At 46.4% G+C, this 24107-nt stretch overlaps 1 protein-coding gene across 1 annotated transcript in view; it reads right to left on the bottom strand.

The window, feature by feature from the left end:
- Positions 1 to 24107, bottom strand: part of LAMA1 (laminin subunit alpha 1) — a 153514-nt gene that overhangs the window by 56660 nt on the left and 72747 nt on the right. Inside the window, 16 exon segments of the mRNA XM_067014538.1 lie at positions 285 to 478; positions 783 to 869; positions 3115 to 3236; positions 5321 to 5458; positions 6998 to 7118; positions 7771 to 7898; positions 8448 to 8633; positions 9542 to 9721; positions 10222 to 10365; positions 11358 to 11594; positions 12297 to 12433; positions 13065 to 13245; positions 13560 to 13666; positions 18470 to 18681; positions 19348 to 19434; positions 21150 to 21277. Of these exon segments, the coding sequence (XP_066870639.1) occupies positions 285 to 478; positions 783 to 869; positions 3115 to 3236; positions 5321 to 5458; positions 6998 to 7118; positions 7771 to 7898; positions 8448 to 8633; positions 9542 to 9721; positions 10222 to 10365; positions 11358 to 11594; positions 12297 to 12433; positions 13065 to 13245; positions 13560 to 13666; positions 18470 to 18681; positions 19348 to 19434; positions 21150 to 21277 (2389 nt within the window).

Genomic DNA, 24107 nt, shown 5'->3' on the forward strand with positions numbered 1-24107 from the left:
TGACTGACCCTTGGCTCCACTAGAGGGAACATTAACCAGCTGAACTATGAAGCTGGCATTGCTGTGCCACTCACAGTGCCGGAAAGATAAATGCTGTTATCCTAGAACCTTCTCCTCAGCTCCAAATGCACTTCACAAAGTTCAGTTCGGCAGATGCAAAGGAATCTATGATTAGTTAAAATAAAACAGGACTTTCTCTATGCAGCCGACGCCACTGGGCCCCGTAACGGGAAACCATCTGAGACGAGAAACCACCTTTCATCCTCGAGAGGAGTGATACCCACACACACAGTCGCTCTCCACCAGAATGTGCCTCGGTTCACAGCCCTCACAGCGGAGGCCCGCGGCCCCCGGCCTGCAGACGCACTGCCCGGACCCGCGGTCACAGTCACTGTGCACAGAGCCGTGCGGGCTGCAGTCACACCTCTGGCAGGTGCCGCCCGGCATCTGAGGGTCCCCATGGTAGCCCGAGGAGCACCTACAGAAGGAGACACGCAGGACAGACAGGAGGGTCAACGCCAGTGAGCAAATACACAGAGCAGCTTCCCGAGGACAGTAATCCCTTCTGCCACATGAAGTGCAGAGAGCACAGGCCCACTCACCTCCTTCTGCATTTTCCTTCCTAAAAGGAGGATGAGATGGTCACAAGGAAGTGCGTTTACCTATCTTGATGCCCGGGGGCTTTCGTTCTGCATTATCAATCGCGCACATCCAAACTGATAAGGGCTCCCGATCACTTTCATAAATATGTCCTATGTGTACAAAAGGGGCAGGTGACATACCTTTCGCAGTATTGTCCTTCGTAGCCCAGAAAGCAGGCATCACAGCGGAAATCGTGATCACCTTCCAAGACACAAGTGGGACTAAAACTGGAAGAAAAGATTTTTTTTTGGAATTTTCAGATACACAACTTCAAATCTTTCTTAGGGTACATATTCATTACTCTTAGCGTACATGATACTGTTCTAAAAAATAAGTGATTACACTGGACAACGGGACACATTTTTTAGAGCTTATACTCTTTGGGGCAAAAAAAAGGAAAATAAACACGTAATCGACACAAGCGGTTGCACCTCTTGTATCTAGAAGATGCTCACAGATGACTGTCCAGTGACAACCATGTGAGTGCTGAGGAGATGCAGCCCGACTCACAGAAGACAACGAATTAGTCACCAAACAAGAAAGCTTCCCAGGTGAAAGGGGGCTCGTTCTGAGACGTACGTGAATTATCTGACTTATCAGATGAAGAGGTGGCTGGAGAGAGCCGCACGAGACTCTGAGCAAACACGCGGAACAGCAGGGAGAAGGGAGCTGGACCCGTGCTGGGGACACGAGGGCAAAGCTGGGGAAAGAAGAGCAGACGGAGGCAGGACCTCGGGATAACTGGACCTAAAGGTAGGCAGTCAGGCGATGGGCTACAGCAGCGAAAACTGGAGAATCCACGCAGATGCTGACCCCCTCACTCGGGGACTTCAGCTTCTGGCGTATTCCTTTTTCTCATAACCTCTGCCTCCACATTTTAAATCACCAACTAGAGGCTCAGCTGGGTACCTGCAAACCACTAAAAAAACAGCTGAGGTATCTGGCCGGTAAGAGGAGGTCCCAGCATGAGTTACAGGGTTGCTATGAGCCCCGCTTCACTTGTGACTTTGTTCCCCTCCTTCAACACTAAAGGGACAGACTTCAGTGAAGACACAAAATATGTAGAAAACAAAGCAGGTCTTTTGGGGCCTCTCAGACGCACAGTACATACGGAATGTTCACACTCTCACCGTCTCTTCCTAATAGTGTACTAATTTGTGTGTGTGTGTGTGTGTGTGTGTGTGTGTGTAGGGGGTGTGCTGTGGGGATGGTGTGGACTTTCTGTAACTGAAGAAGTAAGATACACAAACAGTATAGAACTGTGCAAAGGAGAAGTGTAAAACACCCATCCACACATTTCTCTGGGCACGTATAGCTATGGAGCTGTGGACACGGACACACGCAAGGATATGAATGTTTTCCAAAATGGCATCACATCATATATTCAGTTTCATAATTCCATTGGCCATTTCTCCAATTCTGTACATACAGATAATGCCTTATTCTTTTCTCAGTGTTGGTACAATATTTCACTCTAGGTATGTACCACAATACACTCTAGGTATTTAATCAGTCCCGCGTAGGTAGATATTCTAGTGCCCCCCTCCAATTTCTTGTGAGTACAGCAATGCCCATCTTTATACACATGTGCAAGTATTCGTATAGCTTAGATTACATGAGTGAAATTGATGATTCAAACTTTATATACAGGTTTTACACAAAAAATGGCAGTAGTAATAAATTTTAGGATGCTTGATAGTTTACAGGAGAAGTTTACACAGTGCCTCTCATTAGATATTTGCTGTCAAGCGACACTTACCTGGAGACAATAAAAGATAGAAGATTAAAACAAGTATTAAAAGGAAAACTTCATTTGAGTATACCAAAAGTTGGTATTTGATCTATACATGTTCAATGCCTTGTCAAATATTCTAAGCAATAATGAAATGTTATTTATGAATTACAATTTTCGTTGAAACGAAAGAGGACCCACAGATATTCCAATTCCCGCCTAAAGCCTCTGGTTCTTTTATGTGTTCAGATAAGATAACTCTATACAAGCATCATGAGTACGAGGTAGAACCTGGCCCCAATTTCCTTACCATGCAGCATCTCTGCACTTCATCAGACATCAGCATGTATAAATTCTAACCCCATTCCCTTGCATTAAACAGGAACTGAATTCTTCATACCATTATTCATAAAATTAATAACAATTCATCTCTAGGAACACTGGTTCCATAGGTTGGAGGCTGAAATTAGTCTTCAAAAAAACAAAACCTGAAAGTCCTTTCTTTAATGGGTTCCATTCCAACACTCAAAACTAACACACAGATAACTTTGCTTTTGAAAAGATTCTCTTCAAATACTTGAAGAATGAACACTTTTTCTTAAAATCAGCCTTTCTCGACACATGCAGAATATTCATTAAGGCAGGTCACGCGGAGACCCTGGAACGTGAAGCTGAGAATGGAAGCAGCCCGCCTTCAGCAGTGGGTGGTGCAGGCGTGCCAGAGCACCTGCGAGGCTCACCTGGCAGGGAGGCCGTGAGGACAGGTGCAGAGAGAGCAGTCACTGGCCGAGCCAGTCACCTTCCCGTAGTACCCGGGGGTACATGCATGGCAGTGGTCTCCAGTGGTGTTGTGGCTGCAGTTCTGGGGCCCCATGTTTCAAAAGGAGAGGAAAACAATGCGAAACTGTTAGAACTCATTCTCGTCTGGCAATAGCCCAGCACTACCACGTTACATATCAGCTGACTTTTTTTTACTCTCAAGGAAGGGTGAGCATTTTTCTTCATATTTTAAAAATCCTGGACACAGGGCTTCCCTGGTGGCGCAGTGGTTGAGAATCCGCCTGCCGATGCAGGGGACACGGGTTCGTGCCCCGGTCCGGGAGGATCCCACATGCCGCGGAGCGGCTGGGTCCGTGAGCCGTGGCCGCTGAGCCTGCGTGTCCGGAGCCTGTGCTCCTCAACGGGAGAGGCCACAGTGGTGAGAGGCCCGCGTACCGAAAAACAAAACAAAACAAACAAACAAACAAACAAAAATCCTGGACACATTGGCAGCTCTGTGGCCTTCATTCAATATAAGATTGTATTCATCTGACACAAACTAGAAATTACTGATACACTCTTCTTATAGAAAGTATACCCAGTGCGGCCAGCTTTCAGAGCCTTAAAATATGGATCTAAAATGTATAGGGACCCAAACAGCGATGTGAAGCACACTGATTAGTGCATAGTCAGTGTTCAGTGATCACGCTGGGGAGTTGAGAGGGCAGAAGTGAACGGATAGATGATTCAAGAAGTCGACGGTGGGTTAAGTGGGTTGTGTTCTTTCCTGGGTATAAATTGACAGGTCAGCTGCTGATCTGAGAACTTTGTTCTGGTACGTCAGGAAAGGTAGGGGAATCATTTAATGTCCTAGGAGTACCTAATCTTGTCAAAGTGGTTAGCTGCACCAAGAAAAGATGCAGCATGAAAGAACCAATTAACTTCTCAAACTCTCCATGTGACCTTTGTCCCCGTGATTGGCCAAGGGACCTTCTTAGCTAATTACATCTCACCTGAAGTCACCTGAAATCAATTCTCCTTAAATCCTTAAATGAGATTTTCTCATTTTCTGTATCAGGACTTTACTTCTGCCTGAAGCGTGAGCTGATTAGAATGAATAAATTTTTAACAGTGTTGCAGCTATCTGCATCTTCATTAAGTCCATTTTACCTTGAATGACTGGAATAATTCTTTAATTCCAGATATATAATGAAGTCAGCAAAGGTGAGCACATATCTTTTTAACTGAGGAGAACCACGTGGTGCTTCAGCTTCTGAATTCACCTGGGCACTGCTATGGTTTAACAGTTTTCCCAGTGGAGACTGCCTTTAAATTCCACATATGAAAGATGCTTCCAAGCAGAAGAAGAAGATGGATCTGGTGTGGGAACCCTGGTTCCTGTGTTTAGGCCACAGCCAAGATCTCTAAGGCTCTGGTGTGTCTTTCTTGGTGGGGAGCTCATTTTCCTTCAGTGAGTTATTTTGCCTGAAGCAGGTTAGTCTTGGCACAACTTAGACAAGGAACCAATGTTCCCACATGAGTTATCAGAAAGAATGAGGTTTCACGAGTAGGGAAAGAATATCAGGTTATTCTATGTTATCAATAAGGTCTCGTTGGCTTAAGGAAAATCCTGGATGCAAGAGTTTGTCCTCAGGAACACAAGACTTCTGTCTTGGTCACTTGGTCCTTTGCAGTGGTCAGAACTCTCCTTGTGTCCCTGACGGTCTAGGGGTAGGTGGCCAGGAAACAAATGCACACTAAGACCTCCAGGGCAACATGCAGTTTTTAACAAATGCAAGGAGAGGGCATCACTTTATATAGAGAAACACATTTTCAACTTTGACATTAACTCATTTTGAAACCTCCAGGTGACCCTTCAAATTCTATGACAGAAAGTTCTCATGTACTTTGACTACAACCACCAGTACTGCAAGTAAAAACAAGACACTTGACTAATTGAGGTCCACAAACAGATCCAAGGAAGTAAAATTTATAAGAGAGTTTCCACCAACAATATCAGACCACTTAGCTAGACCTTTCTGAAGGAAATATGTGCATATCTTACATTTAGCTAAATGTAAACTCTCTCTAAATCAAGAAGCTTGTATCACCTCGAACTGGAAATGTAGACACTCAGGGCCTGCTCTAATTCTAAGCGTCAGAAAGCACCCAAACAAACCAGCGTACCAGACACTTCCCCGTTTCAGGGTCACAGGTGTCACTGTGTTTGTTGCAATTGCAAGGTACACAGGGAGCCAGCAGAGGGCGCGGTCTCCTGCCATCACCTTCTGGAAGCTTCCCTCTGTGGTAACCAGGTGCGCAGTCCTGAGGGAATGCAAAAGCAAAGGAAATGAACAAGAAACCTGGTTAACAAATGGGCAAAGGACTTGAATACACACTTCTCCAAAAAAGAAACACAAATGACTAAACAAGCACATGAAAAGATGCTCAGTAACGCTAATCATCATGGAAATGCAAATCAAATACCAGCTCACACCCATTAGGATGGCTAGTATCAAAAAAAAAAAAACAAACAAACCCAATAAAAAAAAAAAAACCCAGAAGATAACATGTCGGCAAAGGTATGGATAGACTGGAAGCCTTGTGCTTTGCTGGTGGGAATTGGAAAGGTGTGGCACTGTGGAGCAGTATGGTGGTTCATCAAAAAGTTAAAAACAGAGTTACCGTGTGATCCAGCAATTCTACTTCTGGGTATAAACCCCAAGAACTGAAAGCAGGGTCTTGGAGAGATACTGGTACACCCATGTTTGTAGCAGCATTATTCACAATAGCCAACGGTGATAGCAACCCAAGTGTCCTCTGATGAATGGATTGATAAACACAACGTGGTCCATCCATCCAATGGACTATTATTCGGCTTTAAGAAGGAAGCATGGAGCTTCCCTGGTGGCGCAGTGGTTGAGAATCCACCTGCTGATGCAGGGGACACGGGTTCGAGCCCTGGTGCGGGAAGATACCGCATGCCGCGGAGAAACTAAGCCCGTGCGCCACAACTACTGAGCTTGCGTTCTAGAGCCCGCGAGCCACAACTACTGAGCCCACGTGCCACAACTACTGAGCCTGCGCTCTAGAGCCCATGAGCCACAACTACTGGGCCCACGTGCCACAACTACTGAGCCTGTGCTCTAGAGCCCGTGAGCCACAACTACTGAGCCCACGTGCCATAACTACTGAGCCTGCGCTCTAGAGCCCATGAGCCACAACTACTGAAGCCAGCACGCCTAGAGCCCGTGCTCCGCAACGAGAGACCACCGCAATGAGAAGCCCGCGCACCACAACGAAGAGCAGCCCCCACTCGCCACAACTAGAGAGAGTCCATAGCAGCAGCAAAGACCCAACGCAGCCAAAAATAAATAAATAATTTTTTTTAAACAAGAGAAAAAAGAAGGAAGCAAATTCTGACACATGCTGGAACATGGGTCCATCTTTAGGGTGTCATGCTAAGTGAAATAAGCCGGTCACAAAAAGACAAATACTGCATGATTCCACTTACATGAGGGACCTACAGTAATAGATTCAAAGAGACAGAAAGTAGAAGGGTGAGACTGGGGGAGGGCCTGGGGGTTTAGTGTTTACTGGGTACAGAGCTTCAGTTTTACCAGATGAAGAATTCTGGAGATTGGTTGTACAGCAGCGTGAGTGTACTTAATGCTATTGAGCTGTACACCTTAGAAATGGTCAAGATGGTGAAGTTTATGTTTATGCCTATTTTACCACAAGTAATTTTTAAAAGGCAAAAATGACGTACTAGAGGCACACCGTTCTCTTCCTCACTCGGAGCTGCTGTAACAAGCATATTTCAACCCCAAACCAGGAAACGGATTTTAACCACAGTCTTCCTACCTGACATGAGAATCCAGCTGTGCCAGGAGGACAGAGACACTTCTCTAAAAGGGATGCCACCTCCCTCTTGGGGTGCGACTCTTCAGCCTTTCTGCCAACCTCCATAGAAATATTTGAGATTCTGTGAAACCGTTGGGTTAAGAAATGTGAGAGGAGACACTAATATTTAAAAAGACACTTTCTTGAAACAGCACATTACAGAACAATGTTGGCACATATATGAAACCAGAGCTTTCCTGCCAGTTTGAGAGTAGTTCCTGCTCACAGCTGTAAAGGAAATGGGTAAAAACACACTGAAAGCACATTAGTCATTATACAGGGAAGGTCCACAGCCAAAATTTTAGAACTTCAATATAATGTTAGAGGAAGCACACCTAAAAGAATCTGAAGTACTAGTTTGGCCATAACCTAGGTGGCTTTCTTTATGGGATTAGTGCTACATGAGCAGGGGACAGCATTCTTGATGCACTGTGACAGAGAAATGGGCACTGCAGTTTAAGGGCAGAAAATAGCAGAACTGTTTTGTTGTTTACATAGAAGATATCACCATTATGTACTTACATGCTATATCCACATTAATAATAGGAGATGTTTAATCTATGTCACTTTTCACATATTTCATGATAATATTAACATTTAATAAGGTTTTGGTGAGGGACAGAAATATACATGATATTAAAGATAGGAGGTAATGGGGGTAAAGTGAATCAAATCCCTTCAGTTTGCTTTCAAATAAGGAAAATATTTTGAAACTTCTAGAAGTTTCCAAGTACCTGCTTTGCTGTAATCCTTGGCCATAAGATGCTTTGATGAGGATGTACTCAATGTTGCTAAGAACAGACATAAAATCTGAGCGTGTGACAGGTTCTTCAGAAACAGAGTTAAAGTATTTCCAAAAATTCTGTGGATGAGAAGCACATTCAGTTAAATTCAGGGTACAGATCCTCAGAGGCATATGAACTTAATTCCTTGAGAAATTTCTGCAGCAGTGAGCCCAGTTCTAAGTGACACTGAGTTTAAGTGAGGAAGCTCTCGTGTCACCTCCCAGGGGTGGCAGCCGCACCATCTCATTTATCAACGGCCTCACATCACCTCTGGCAGCGCTAGCCACGCAGAGGACAGTCAGTAAACATCTGTTGGAGGAAGGAATCCACACTTTCCAAATTCAAGGGCAGCCAAAGCCTCCAGACCATCATATCCATACAGGTTGAGACTCCTGTACCACGATAAAGGACTTAAGACACAATGTGCACTAAATTAACATAAGCCTATAATATACATTTCTTGAGAATGTGAAATCTGAATCTTTATAGAAGTTCTGCGAAACCCACTGAAATTTTGACCCAAAGCCTTCTTCTTCACTCTCTTATTACAGCAGCTTCATGATTTCATTGCACGCAGAGCAGAGTTCCCAGCCCGAGGGGCCTGTGTGAAAAGAGTGCTCCGTCACCTCTTTCATCCCCACTTCCTGCTCTTGTCTCAGTCCGTTCTTGGGGGCAGGAGCGTCCACATAGATGACTTGCTTTCTGGTCCGGCCTCCTTTGATGAGCACCTGAGGCTCCAGGTTGGAGGTGCCGAACCCACTGGAAGAATAGAAGGCCACGCTGTACCGTAGTTTGCTGCCGTAGGCCATGAGCTGTCGAAGAGCACAGTGTTGTTTACTTCTCTGGCACAGCACTGGTTTAAAGTTATTTTATCATAAGCCTGCTGCCATTTGAAAGAAATCTTGTGTCTTAAAAATACATCACGTGGGTGGAATACATTGTCTGATATGAGTTTCCTTCTAATTCTATTTAATTATGGATCGTTAAATTGACCCAGGCTATCGTTTCTAAGTAAGAGATCCTTCAGAAGTTTTAAAAACCGCATCACGGAGGTGTGATCGGCTGTAAAAAGCTATACTTATGTATTGTATACAGGTTGATGGGTTTGGGGATAAGTATACACCCAATGGGACCACCGTCACCAAAGCCACAGCCACAGCCATCACCTCCCAATGTTTCCTCTTGATGATACTAACAAAGGTAAGCTCCAAAGTAACAAAACAGTCATTCTAACTACTTTCAAGCTCCTGTGAATTAAAAATTACGTATAGCCATCAGAGCACATATTTTCAAGTTTTAAAAATCAGGCTGAATTCATACACAGACTGCTATATTTACATAAATAAAGATGCATGTGATGCCTTCAAGTCTCTGTCCCACCCCACCCCAAAATGAGCGCCAATTTCTTGAGAAGACCCTCTCGGGCCATAGCACACAAGCTTGCATTGAGCCTCTATTAGTAAAAACAATAAATGTTTGTCGAATGACTGCTTTAAGAAGAAAAAGAATATGTTTTGAACTTTAAAAGACTTTCAAAGTTAATGGAGAAATTTAAAGAGCCATTCATCTGGGGGATTTTTACAAGTGTTAACCTTTTCCATCCCCATTTAGAAGAGGAAATTAATAACTACTCCAGTTAGCAATAGGCCAACCCAGGCCACTGTGATTTCAAAGTGCACCCAGGAAATGTGGATGGCTGGAGGCTGGGTGCACGTCTCACCTGGTCTCCCTGAAATTGCCTGGGCAGCCGCCAGTAAAACGGCTCTGTGTGGACATGCCGCCTGACGGTCACGGCATCCAGGAGGACATCAGGGGCCTAGTAATACACCCCCTCGGTCGTACCCTTGAGGTTACTCTGAGAAACCACACGCAGAAGAGGCTGATCTGAGCCCAGCGTTACCTAGTCGCGGAGGGGAGGACAAAGCCACTTTAGAATGTGAATTAACGCCACACCTTTGACCGTCAGATTCTTCCACTGTTTCAGACGAGACAGCTTCATTATTAAAACAGGAATAAGAAAGGCTTTTCTTTTCAATTTAAACACCTGGATTAAAATGAACTGAAAATGCCTTTAAACCACTGCATTTAGGGTCAAACTCTTCCTATACTGGGCCAGGTTCAATTACATGAAGGAGACTGCTGAGAGTTTTCTCTTCACTCCGACTAAAGCTGCAGACACATTAGCACAGAGCGACACTGATGCCCTGGTTCCTGCTCCATTTACTTCCTGGACAGCAGAAGCAGACCTCTGATTCTGGACTAACCCAAATCAGCTTCCTAGAATTGCTGATGCAGTAAGAGCAAAATTTACTGTAAGTACTTGGCTGTCTTTCCCACCCTCACCCAACTCCCAAGGGTAGAGGGTTGCAAACAGAACATTTATCTGCGTGTGTAACCCACCGGCATCCTCACGTAGCCCTCGGCCTCTGAGCAGAGCTGTGACAGCCCAAAGCAGAAGCACGGGGTGCACCCCCGAGGGTTCGCCTCGTCCAGAGCAAAGGTGCCAGCTCGACACTCACGGCACTGAGGGCCAATGACATTTTCCTAAAGGGAACAAAGCGACAGACTCATTTTTACCTGAAAAAAAGTGACACGGTTTATGAACAAACAGAAATGGGAAAAAACACAAAAGTAACTTTGGATGAACAAACATTGCTAACTAGCTGCTCCTTAGGCTGGTTCCTTAACCTCTCTGATCATCAGTTCTCTCAGACTCAGTGATTCCCCGACTCAGCTGACCATCAGAATCGTCCCGGAAGCTTTTGGAGAATGCAGATGCCCTGGTGAGTCTCCAGGAGCCCGGATCCCCCTGGTGACCAGTCATCAGTCAGGTGGAGAGCCACAGGCCAGATAATTATTAGGGCAGGTCCTCCTGTGCCGACCACCCGTGGTGAGAACTGCTACCACAGATGTGGTGAACCAAGCACACGTCCACTGGTGTTCCCGTTACCCCGCAGCCCCGTGAGTTTCCCCTTCCTCCTCCCCCACCGCTAATCAACCAGGATTCCATCTCTCAGACCCTGGGAAAGGAACAGAGAAGATGGCCAAGGACCTTCTAATAACAAAGCACAATGGGAAAACGAAAGGAAATACACGGAGTTAAGTATGATGTTGAAATCTAACCTCCTGGGAAAATAATACACACAAATGTCCTCCAGTCTGCCCAGCAGGCACAAGAGAATAATTACTTACCAGGTATAGAATCACAAATCTTCCTGAAGCCCTGTGTTATCTATTTTACCTGTATATTCAAGACAGATAGGCTACTCAGCCAACTGAAACACATGATAGAAAACTCAGCGTGTTTTTCAAATCAGTCCCATCATCTGACACTTGTAATTAACAGTACAAACTCCTTCTAAAGAATCATCCATCATTCTAGAAGAGCATACACAGAATTTAAACCCAGACCCAGAAGGTGGTGCAAACTCACTATGAGAAGTGTCTAAAACCCAAGTGCTTATTTAAATAGTTAGAGTCCCGAAGTCAGAATGGCGAGTGGGAGGGAGGGAGGAAGTGGAGCCAGGTGCTAGTACCTTGCAAGAGCAGGTTCCGGTCTCCGGGGCACAGCTGCAGAGACCCTGATCCCGGCCACAGGTGTCGGCCAGTGTCCCTCTCAGGTCGCAGTCACAGGCCACACAGTCCGGAAAGTCTCTGTAGCCCAGTGAGCACTGGTGGCAGGTCTGTCCACCAAACGCAGGCTTACATTGGCAACGGCCGGTGAGCACATCGCACTGATGCCCGGCTGACCCTGCGCTACTGCAATTGCAGGCCTGCAAGAAAAACACTGAATAAATAAAAAGGCAGCTTTTATATGTTCATCGTGTACACATATGGGATTACAGGAAAACACTAAACGTGGGGAGATGATACAAACGAGTGGATCGCTCTCACTATTGCCATATGGACTCACTTTGCCACAAGCCATCAAGAGGCCAGGACTTATGCTGCTGGACGTTAGTGAACCTTTGTGACACATGCAGGCTGGGCCACAACCGTGGCCTGAAATTCAATCTACTTAATAGGCCAAAGCAGTCCAGCAAAATTATTTCAGAAGTCCAGTAACGCTCCCTCTGTTTTCAAAATGCAAAGTCTAAGTTTAACCGACAAAAGTAACATAGAAAAACAGAACCGTTGAAGATCGGACATACCTCCCCCACCCCCAGTAAAGTGACTTATGTCTTTCTCCTGGAAGACAGCATATATTGCAGAATATATTTAAAGGGCACCAAAATAAATTTTTGATCTTCTAACCATCAATTCCACAGCTAGATGCTTGAAGAAAATTTAGAATATTGTATTTTAAGGATGCTGCTTCTTCCACTTTGATTCTTGCAATCGGTACTGAGTTTTGAACAGAAACCATCAAGCTACTCAACAGGTAAAAATCAAGTGAACAGATAAAAGAAGAAGAGTGAAACCTGACACAGCAAAATAATGCTCAGTTGAGAAGATGTGCGCGTGGCAATGCACACCTGGCACCCGAGCTCCAGGTCGTGGCCCCAGTGTCCGTCCGCACACTCCTCGCACGCCGCACCCCGAGTATGAGGCGGGCAGACACACTCCCCCGACTCCGGGTCACAGGTGTTCTGAGTGTGAGCGCAGTCACAGGCTACAACAGAGACACAGGGTGTTGTGACAGATCAGGGCCGTCGGCTCAACCGAAGGGGTCAGAGCTGATGCTACAAGTTACTTCCCTTGTGTTAAATAACCTCAATCACTCTTCTAGTTCCTGAAAGAAAACGCGTGATCCCCAACACCCCGCCGTGCCTCACGGAAGGTGAATGCTCCTCCTTGCGGAGAGTTGCTCCTGGATGAGAGATAATCGGGCGCGGTGGGAGAAATAGAGAAAAGACCGGGAGAGGCCTCCACAGGTGCGGAGAACAGAGAGCTAACACTTACCGAGCACTTGTTTGCCAATCGCCACGCTAAGGACTTTAAGCACAACCTTGACGGTAACTCCTGGATGGAGAGAATAATCGACTTCTCCATTTTACAGATGAGGAGACCGAAGCTAAGTAAAGTTAATTAGTCTAAGCTCACACAGTTAGTACAGCCTGACCAAGGCTTGTGGACTTACCCAGAATAGGGATCAGGAAATAGAAAAAAAAGGTATGAAGTCCTACATGTTCAGAAAAATAAATGTAACGGAACTTAACAGAATTAGACAGAAGTCAAAGGAGAGCTCAAAGGAAAGTCTGGGAATTACAATAAAGTCTCAAACGCTGAATTCAGGAGCTTACGTGTACAGCCACCGTCCTGGTAGGCATGGAAGCCGCGGGCACACCTGTCACACCTCTCCCCAGCTACACCTGGGACACAGCGACACAGGCCTTCCTCCGTGCAGTCGTCCGACAGGGAGCCCGACGCGCTGCAGTTACAGGGCAGGCACCCGAGCCCCGTGTCCAACCCGTAGTAGCCGTGCTGTTTCACGGGGGCAGAGCCACGGAAGACAAAAATACATTTTAGTAAGTGGCTAGTATCTACTAGAACATTTCCCAAATCAACAACTGCATGTGTCATAGATTCATAAAGTGTTCGTGACATCATTCCACCGCTCTGTAAACCGAATACATACTCTCCAGATAGGGCCGCGTGGCACTCACCAGCCACGTTGCAGGAACCTGCTCTTTCTGGTGGTCGGGATTCCATTTCATTGGAACCAGTTAAGGCATCATTTACAGACATTAACACTGACACACACGTTAATTGTATGTAATGACCGGGGGGCGTCTTACCAGGCACTGGTTACACTGCTGTCCGGTCACGTGCGGCCTGCAGTCACAGAGTCCAGTCTCAGGATGGCAGGCGGCAGAAAAGGAGCCTTGGCCATGGCATTCACAGGCTAACACACACAGAAGGCATATTTGTGCCCATTTCTGGGGACGGCTGTTATAAAATCCCTTAATCCCCAAAGGAGAAATTTTAACATTCATGTTTCAAACCATAAAACAAAATGATTGCTTTGCAGTAACTTGAAAAATTTAGTATTTTTCTGAAGAGTAAGCCAAAATAAGGTTGGTGAAAGGAACCATCACAGAGAAAAAAAATTACTTGAAGCTGTTAAGACAATAATTGGCAAATGGACTTAACCAATTTCATGAATTCTTTGAAAATTTTTAAAATGAGCCACCAATGTATATCAACCAATCTTCACTTAAAAACATGCAGATTTCAAAATCAATTTGGCCACTTGCTCATTCCAATCGTACAAATTTAATATTTTAAAGCTCAGTTATAACGACCTAGATAACTAATGCTGTACATCATAATTTAATGAACTATTTCCCTGTTCTGAGTCATGAGTCCTCTGAAGTTCTTACCTTCTGGCCAGATGCTTTCGTTTTATCTACAGCCAGAATATTGATGTTTAGAGCCACAAAGTCCCCCCGCTTCTCCAAGTGATTCAATTTAATGGGTCCAAGAACCGTTTACTTCGTACCTCAGCTGTCAATATGTGCTTCATTTAAAATTTGTAATACGTTCACTGACAAAGGTATCCCAGGACGTGTCCCATTTATGAATGCTTGGGCTCGGAAAATGCACACTGCCCGTCCTATGGTATGACCACGTAAGAAAGACGTCACGAATTATCTCAAGCCCAAGCACACTGTGGGGCAGGCGTGGTGGGGCAGAGCAGGGCTGGGCACTGGAAACTAGAAGAGGCTGATGGTCAGAGGAAAGGAGGTGGGATTCTGCTTCCGTGGTTGACCATGGCCACATCACTGGGCCTCTCTGCCCTAGTTTTTCCCTTGTGTGCGTGGATCGATGTTCACAGCTCCTGCAGGAGGCTGGTCAAGTGTCATGGGCACCACACAGTGCTGCCCATTCTTGTAGTTTAACTTTTATTTTCTGTTTTTCTGATGCCTTGACTTCTGGGGCCTTGCTGACCTTGGAGAGACAGCCACGCCCAGGGCTAGTCAATTTCCAGGCTGTAAACAGCTCACCTGCTGGAATGCCTTCCATATGCAAACCATCCAATCCAGAGCCCACACCCTACGCCTTCCTCACTGGCTCTCAGGTTCCTTTGGGCCCTGACATTCCACTGTCCACCAGTCCCAGTCACCCCAGGGCCCGAGGCACAGTCCCTAGGCCCTGGGACGGGCTGAAATGATTCAGACCAGCCAGTCCCAGACCTGCTTACTTACCCTGCCCGCCCTTTTCTTCCTGCAGATAAAGGCTCCTGTCCACACTTCCCCTCCTGACCAACCCAGGTGCTTCCCCGTGTAGCCCCGCCCCCATGCTGTGGGGTGTCCCCTTCGCCCCCTGACTCTCCCCCGCCCTGGCCTCCAGAGGAACAAACTGCCTTTGTGATGGGGGTCCTCTCCTGATCTGCTGGCCTTGCTGTACCTAAATAATAATAAAGCCTGTATTTAAAACCTTCCTCAGCCTGCCACCACTCTTAACTGTCTCCCAGGGAAAACATCACACACTCACACACATTCACTCACATCCCGACATATCCCCGTAAACCCGTAACTCTCTCTGAGTCTCCATCCCCGACTCTCCCTACTGTCTCCCTCCCTCCCTTCCCCCTCACACCACCCAATCTTCCAGCCCAACTCTTGGCCCCTCCGCTGCTACAACCGCTCCTCCTAAAATGTCCAGGACTCCCGGGTGCAGATCCAGTGAGCAGATCCTGCCTCCGTCCTGATGCGTCTTTCAGTGGGACAGGCCATGGACCCCTCTCTCCCTTTTGAGCCTCTCTCTTACCAAGGTTTCGGGACCCTTTCGAAACTCTTTGGTTTCCTTCCTCTTTCTCTTGTATTTCCCTCTGATCCTCCCTCTCTGTGCCTCACTCAAACCCCACCCTTCCTCTGGGGAATATTCCAAGTTCACTTCGAGTATGATCATCACCAAATATTGATGATAATAACAAATCACATTTATCACACACCCGTCAGCTTGTGTCTCCACGTTACAGTCAGTACGTGAAATAAATGAATGAACCTTCGTAACAAACATACAAAGGAAGTACTATAATTTTCTCTATTTTTGGGTGAGAAGTCTAACACTTAGAAAGGTGATGTAACTAGCCAGAGATCACACTGTTATTTGCAGTTATCCCTCTATAACAACAATTATAATAGCAATTATTAATAAAAATTGTTCATGTTATAAATAATACTAATTTAAAAGATCTGGCAATTACGTTCTGCCAGGTTCTTTACAGGTTCTTTTGATCCTCAGAAGAACCCCACAATATAAAAATTATACCTACTTAAGTTATTTCGCACAAGGTTTCTTTAATATTAGCGCCCAGGAGGCTTCCCACCACGCTTTTCTCCCTCCACACCACTCTCTGCCCTGGACAACTGTGTCCACAGCCACTACTGCAAATACCACACCAAAGCTGATGTCAGGAATACTGGCATTTTTACCGGGTTCACCTAATAAAATATGGTATTATGTTATCGTGTGGAGACTTCTGGGAAGTTCATAAGAAGCACCCTTATTATAGACCTGGAAGGATTTCTAGTGAAATATTCAGAAACAGTTGTAGGAATTCATCTCGTCAAAGCTAGGAATGGGGGGAAAAGGAGACAGGAAAAGAATAAAAAGTGTAAATGCTCAGAAACTAGAGAAAGCCAGGCAGGGTCAGCCCAGAACCAGTCCAGCTCCCTGGGCTAACAACGTGGACCTAGACCCAAATCCCACCTGTTCTGAACCCCCCACTCCCCCCTCCACTCTCCACTCATCCCTGAGACCTTCTATGTTATATTTTCCCTTTTATCCCACGGCAAAATGCTGACGCAGCTTTGTCAGAGTGAATGCACATAAAGGAAAACATGATGGAAAACTTTTAAATATGTTTGAACAACTTGGGTGTATGAATCCATTTCTTCAACATTGAATTTTATGTAATCTACATGCAGATCAAGTATTTCTGATGAAAACTTAGCATCCTAATCGAGATGGGCTATAAAACACACATTGAATTTTGAAGACAGTATTAAAAAGAAAGAAAACGGTTATTAATACTTTGAACACTTGATTACATGATAAAATGATAATACTTTCTATATATTGAGTTAAATAAAATGTCTTATTAAAATGTATTTCACCTGTTTCTTTATACTTTTTAAAAGGTGGTTACTGGGCTTCCCTGGTGGCGCAGTGGTTGAGAGTCCGCCTGCCAATGCAGGGGACGCGGGTTCGTGCCCCGGTCCGGGAAGATCCCACATGCCGCGGAGCGGCTGGGCCCGTGAGCCATGGCCGCTGAGCCTGTGCGTCCGGAGCCTGTGCTCCGCAACGGGAGAGGCCACAGCAGTGAGAGGCCCGCGTACCACAAAAAAAAAAAAAAAAAAAAAAAAAAGGTGGTTACTAGAAAATTTTAAATTACATGTGTGACTTACATTTCTGTTGGACAGTATTGATACAGAAAAATGATAAAAATGACTGCTCTTCTTACCAGCAATTGCAATAGCTACAATTTATTTACTGTCTAGAACTTTAAATTTGTCATCCCATTGACTTTTCAGAAAGGCCTTAGTGTATATGTATAATTATGTTCATTTTATGTATGAAGAAATAGTTGCTAGGAGAGGTTAAAAAAATTTGCCCAATGTCACAGGGCTGGTTGGTGACCAATCCTGGACTCTAAACTAGTCAGTCTCCAACGCCCTGAATCCACACACGTGCCTCTCTCCTACACCATCCTGTGTAGCTCTCAAATAGACTTGGGATTTTCAAGTCTGATTAAATAAATTTCCAACTCCAATCACAGCATTTGGCATAGTGCCTGGGAAGTAACAGACCCTTAGTAAATGACAAATGGACTAAGAAATTAATCATCAAGGTTTGCAGTAAGAATGAAAAGAAATGCCATGAGAATTGTGAAAGCATTCCATAAACTTTGAAGCTTTATACAATTACTGGTTATCATAATTATCTACCTATGATAACCAGTCAAGGTGCTGAAGGTCGGGTTCATAGGCCCAGAGCCACAGCAGCTTGCCAATCTCTTGATGTGGTCCTAGGAAAACATCTTTTCTGGATCTCTAGCTCCCTCTTGTGTCTCCACGTTGTAACAGCACAGTAGGACCAGCATTTATAGGAAATTATCAAAATAATTTATAATTGTCACTTTTACTCTTTCATTCCTTTTTCAAGAACTGTGTGAAAAAATCTGAGAGCTGTTATCAGCCCTAAGGTTATAAGTTTGTCATTCTAGGAGTTTGAAAACCTACTTTTCTAAGTAACTGGTTTTACATGGTGTGTCATTTCAAGGGTCTAAGCAGAGAGCCCTGCCCAGCGACGTGGGGATTGGTGACTCAGGCGCAGACCACTGAGACGCTCCAGTTTTGGGGGGCTAGGGTCTCCCCATTTCCCATTCCACGTCCTGAAATCCCATCTGCCTCACAAAGCCCATAGCATCTCCCTGACAAACGGGACAGGCTTCCTTCGCCTCTTTGGTCACCGGGAACAGTGCCAGCACCCTGTGAAGGACCACTTTCTCCTGAAATGGAAGAGGGCGCGTGTTTTCTAGGCCCTCTGGCCTTCATTTGGAGTAACTGATCAAGCTAACCCAGTGCAGATTGGGTCAAGCGACCTCCTGGGCCGAGCACTTTTTGACGCAAGTAAGTAGATGGATGGAGACTTCACAGGGTGATAAGTAATGGACCCGACCGCTGGCTCACACACTCACCGCGGCAGTTTTTCGCAGTCACGGCGTCCCCATAGAACCCGTAGGCACACCTCTCACAGTGGAGGCCACCGGTGTTCCCAACGCATCTCAGGCATTCTCCGGTGACGGAATCACAGCTCCCGGCCTCCAAGGGGTCCACATTGCCACTGCAGTTACACGGGACACAGGAGTCTCCGGGCACTGTTGGGTTTCCAAAGTAACCGTCTGCACATCTATATAAAAGATTGAGAGAGGGATGCAACCAAATGTGATTACTGTAGACATTACCCCACCATTCAGGGACTCTCTGAGTAGTTAATCAATCACACCGACTCTTTACCGAAGATTTACCGTGAGAGGAATGCTGCTCGAGTGCAGGCATTCACAGATTCCCGTCACTCATTGTGAGGCACGGGGAGGGTGTCCAAAAGGAGCCAAACATCCCGGGGACACGCTCCGGCCCCAGACAACTCGACCAGCATCCCACCACTCAGCGATGTCACCTCCCACGGAGTCCAGCCAGACTTGGCACCGAGACGTACACGCGGGACAGACAACCCTGGCTTCCAGGCGCCAGAAGACAACTATTAAATCAAACCACCCCTTGCCTATGGAATCATCCAGAGTAATGGGACATTCAAACGTATGAACAGAAGTACTGACTCCTGGCAGTTTCCGATTGATATTGATGAAAACTGAGGTTAGCTCATGGAGATCAAAAAATCCCCAGGGACTTCCAAAATTAATTTTTTAATCGATTGACTGGTTTTTCTCGGTGATCCGATGGAATAATGACATACCAAAAGTTCTAAAGCCACACTTAACCACACAGTTAAAAATAAACACACAGAATTTATAGTAAAAAAATGTTTGGAAACTGGTTGAGCGAAGCAGAGTACCTCTCGCACAAATCCCCTGCGTATCCCGGGGCGCACTGGTCACAGAACACTTCATCTCCATCGTCGAGGTGGCAGGTGGGGCTGAAACTGACAAAGCAGCAGAAATGAATGCAGTTCTCCAGTGGATGGTGCAGAATTCCTAACTATTAAAATGCTTAGGGCTTCCCTGGTGGCGCAGTGGTTGAGAGTCCGCCTGCCGATGCAGGGGACCCAGGTTCGTGCCCTGGTCCGGGAAGATCCCACATGCCGCGGAGCGGCTGGGCCCGTGAGCCATGGCCGCTGAGCCTGCGCGTCCGGAGCCTGTGCTCCGCAAAGGGAGAGGCCACAACAGTGAGTGGCCCGCGTACCACAAAAGAAAAAAAAAAAAAAAAAAAAAGCTGTTTCTGCCACTCCTGTCCTTACAAACTTTCACCACGTCCTCACTCCTTGGCCCAGAACCCAAGGCCCCAGGCCACGCAGCCCTCCCGTGGGCACTGGGCACTCCCTGCTCCTGTTCGACCCTCGGCCCAGACTGCGCTTCTCCCCATCTACCCGAGTTCACCGGCTCACCGCCAAGGCCCAGCTCAGTGGTCCCCTCCTCCAGCAGGCCGGCTCCGATGCTCGGGCAGAGCTCCTCTCCTCGAGTTCCCGGGACCGGGCTGCCTGCCTTAGAGCTGCCCACACTGGCCAAGAGTGAGCCCGCTTACAGGACAGAGCCAACGGGCTCCGCACTTCAGTGAGTGTAACCAGGATCCCCCGAGAGCCCCATGCAGACCGAGGTCCCTTCACACTCCATTCCTGGGTCTTGGGAGGACCGCGAAGGGAGGCCTGGGGGCCATAGCGAGGCCCCCACGATTTCAGCAGATCCGCCCCGGTTGCTGTTTTGTACACTGGAGTTCCAAACAAAAATCCCCCTGCGAGAACCCTCTAGGCGCCGATCGGAGGAGAGTTCTAAAAGCTACACAGTGAGAGAGGCTTTCAAACCACTGGCCTGGGGGCACACGAGCCCCAGCATGTTGGCCGAGGCCTTGACGGTAACTGTCCTCCGCCTCCCCTCGTGCTCTGCGCCCCGGGAACACCTGCAGCTCCCCATTCCGACCTGCACCTCACGCTGCTGGACCTCGGCACCACTTCTTCCCGCCTGGCAGGCCCTTCTCCTCTGCTGCCTTCAAACTCCCTCTCATCCTTCAAGTCTCAGATGGAGAGCTTCCACAGGGAGTCACCCCGCAGATTCCCTCTGCACAGTGGACCCACTTCCTCTGCCCTCGTGACCGCACTGTGGATTCCACGGCGTCGGCAGCCACGGAGGAACAGTTTGATACTCAGGACACCTACCATGATGCCCAGCATATACCAGGCGCTCAGTGAAGATTTGCTGAATTGACTAAATGAATTCAGACCATTCTCAATGAGCCTTGTATTTACATATTTTGGTCATTAGCTCAAATACTCCTGAAGCCCAGGAACATGTTTTATTCATCTCTGCATCTCCTCTGCCTCTTAGCCCAGTGCTAGGCACACAACATATACGTGTGAAGGAACTGATGGCCAACATTAGACCAAGGGGGAAAAAAGGCCATGCAAATGTCCTTGCCTTCACACAACTTGCCTTCCATAATTTAATACATCAAAGTTTTTTGGTTTTTTTTTTTTTTTTAAAGAAGAAAGAATTTGTTCCTCCATCTCTAATCCCAATTAATTGCCCCAGGGCAAAATTAACACTCTCATTACACACAGGTCTTGCTCCGAAGATATCAGTGCACGTCTGGATGGAGACCCAGGCCACGCGGGGCAGGATCGGCCGGTGGAGGAGCCGGGCTTACTTGTTGGAGGCCGCGGAGAGAGGGCAGGCACACGGCTGGCAGTCCCCAGGGGTCCCTCGGGAAGGCAGCCCATAGAAGCCGGGCAGGCAGCGCTCGCAGTGATTCCCGGTGGTGTTGTGCTGGCATGCCTACGACACACGCATGGAAAGAACACTCGGCTCAGGCCTCCTTAAAGGGGTCTCAGATTCACCTTTAAACAACTTGATGTCCAAGTGAAGAAAAAAGGCAAAACGCTAAAGCAAGTCACCAAACTCTCTTATATGAGGAGGGGTTGCCTGTTTCCAGATTCGCTGATAAAAATTTTTAACTTATGTAAATGGGAAGCATAAGACCTTTCATTTCCAACCATGTCAAGAGTAACTGGCAGCAGACTTGCCCTCTGTAGGAACAGAATACATCAAAGAGCTGCTCTCAGACCCTGGACAGCGGAGGTGCAGGATGTGGAGGCAAGGGAGACAGCAGGATGGGTCCTGCAATTGCATGTCTTTTCCCCTGGAGACAGTCCAGGAAATCCTGAGTTTACACTAAGGCATGGAGAACATCGGAAATGGTAAATACATGAATAAGTACGAAAGATTTCTTTTCCTCATTTGAAACACCTCTTTAGACAGTGAAATTACCCTGCATCAGGTGTAGGAGGTGTGCGGGAGACGGGCCCCTGGGCGGCTCCTCTCCTGCCCGTTCCTTCCAGGCTCCTCTTCTCCCGTGACTTGGTCTCCCTATTGCCCCCACCTGGTGCTGATGCCAGCCAGAGCTCTCTCCTACAACCTCTGTCCTCCCCTGCCCGTACTCCCAGCCCCAGCCCCGCCTGTGGGCCGTCTCCTCTCACTTCCTCTCCCTTGGGGTCTTCCATGTCCTTTTATACCCCTTCTCTTAAAGCCACTCATTTTACATACATTTACTGGACATTTTTCATCTGACTATTCAAATAGTATTTCCAGTTGCTAACTACACACTTTTCTATCATTCCTGAGATTGATAAAAGTTTTCACATCTGTTCAATTTAATTGTGTTGCATCCTCTATATCAGGGTTTCACCAGTTTTATTTTGGGTTATCCCAGACCAGAGCTTCCAAACTTGAATGTGTATACAGATCATGTGGGTTAAACGTTGACTCTGATGCTAGAGGTCTGCGATTTTGAGTTTCTAAAAAAGCTTCCAGATGACATCCACGCGCTTTTCTTTTTTCTTTTCATCCCTCATATGACCTTGGTTTAGATCGTTAACCCAAATCTACGCAAAATGCAACTGGCCTTGGTTAAAAAAAAGAGCTACATGGTTGTGCTAAAAGAATTATGCAAAATATTAGTTTCATTAAAATCTATTTGATTATGCTCAATTGCAAATGTCTCTGATTTGCTTTCTTTCCTCAAAGGGCCAGTTTGGGTCTTCTTTCTCTTTGGGAAAACTACAATGTAGTTCTGTTGAAAAACCTGCTGAAGGTCTGTTTCAATGCTTTCTCAGGCGGGCGCCAACATCCCTTTAAGTGATGATCCCTGTTGGTGGATCTGGAACGTGAAGGGATAGGAATGCTCACCTCCTTGGGGAGGGAACTCATCTTCTCTTGATTGGAAAAGGAAAACCAGGAGGGCCCAAGACATGCACAACTGCATTTTATGCCCCTGTTTTGCCAAAGAAAAGAAATTGATTTCTCCTTGGAGTAAAAGCAGAGAGAGCTCAGAGAAAAGAATAAGGACACAGGTAAACTATGGACTCTGGGTGGCTGTGATGTGTCAGCGTGGGGTCACTAATTGTAACAAATGCACGACTCTGCGGGGGGGCTGTCGCTAATGGGGGCGTATGAGCATGGGTGCCGACAGAGGGGTAGATCAGAAATCTCTATACCTTCTTCTCAACTTCGCTGTAAACCTAAAACTACTCTTAAAAATAGTCTTAAAAAGAAAACAAGAATAGGAGCACTAAGAACAACTGGAAACTCCTCTCTAATAAAATGTATGTGAGGAGTCAACCCCTAGAATCTAGATAACTATATACAAGGCCAGGGGCTATTTACAGCTATGCAAAAGGAAGAATTAAAGGTTTCTTTTTAAAATAGAATTTAAAAAGCAAAGTAGATTAAACAGATAAGTGATATTACCAAGTTTTTATATTTCCCTGTATTCCAATCTAAATTTTTATTACTTTTCTCCTTTTTTTTTTTTTTTTTTTTTAATATGTGGGCCTCTCACTGTTGTGGCCTCTCCCGTTGCGGAGCACAGGCTCCGGACGCGCAGGCTCAGCGGCCATGGCTCACGGGCCCAGCCGCTCCGCGGCATGTGGGATCTTCCCGGACCAGGGCACGAACCCGTGTCCCCTGCATCGGCAGGCGGATTCTCAACCACTGCGCCACCAGGGAAGCCCTACTTTTCTCCTTTAATTAATTAATTAAAAAAGGAAAAATAATAATTTTACCACGGAAAAACCTGGCAGAGACCCCCTTATCCAAGTGACCCAGGATAATTAACATCCCCCAGAAGCAGCCAGTGGCATCACAGACCCTGACAGCACACACTGGGAGGGCACGTCACCTCAAGGTCCTCCCACCAGAGATGGATAACCTCAACCCCGTCACAAGAAAGGCAACCAGCTCCAGCGGAGGGACAGTCCACAGAAGGTCCAAAGATCTCAAACGTGCCCTAGTCCTGAAAACCAGGAACTGTCCCAGCCTGAAGGAGGCAAAGCCACTAAATGCAGTATGGGGCGGGAGGTCTGATGCTGGAAAGGAAAAGGATGAGACCTGAATGGAGTCTGACATTTAGTTGATGGGACTGTGCCATGTTAATTTCTGAGTTTTGATAACCATACAGATTGTATAAGATGAGCATCTGGGGAAACAGGGAGATGCTTACACGGGAACTCTCTATCCTATTTTTCTAACCTTTCTGTAAATCTGAAAATTAGTCCTTAAAAACCTTTAAACTATAAAAATTATTATTATTTTCTATACTTAGAGCTTT

Source organism: Kogia breviceps, chromosome 15, assembly GCF_026419965.1.
Source record: "Kogia breviceps isolate mKogBre1 chromosome 15, mKogBre1 haplotype 1, whole genome shotgun sequence".
Lineage (NCBI taxonomy): Eukaryota > Metazoa > Chordata > Mammalia > Artiodactyla > Physeteridae > Kogia > Kogia breviceps.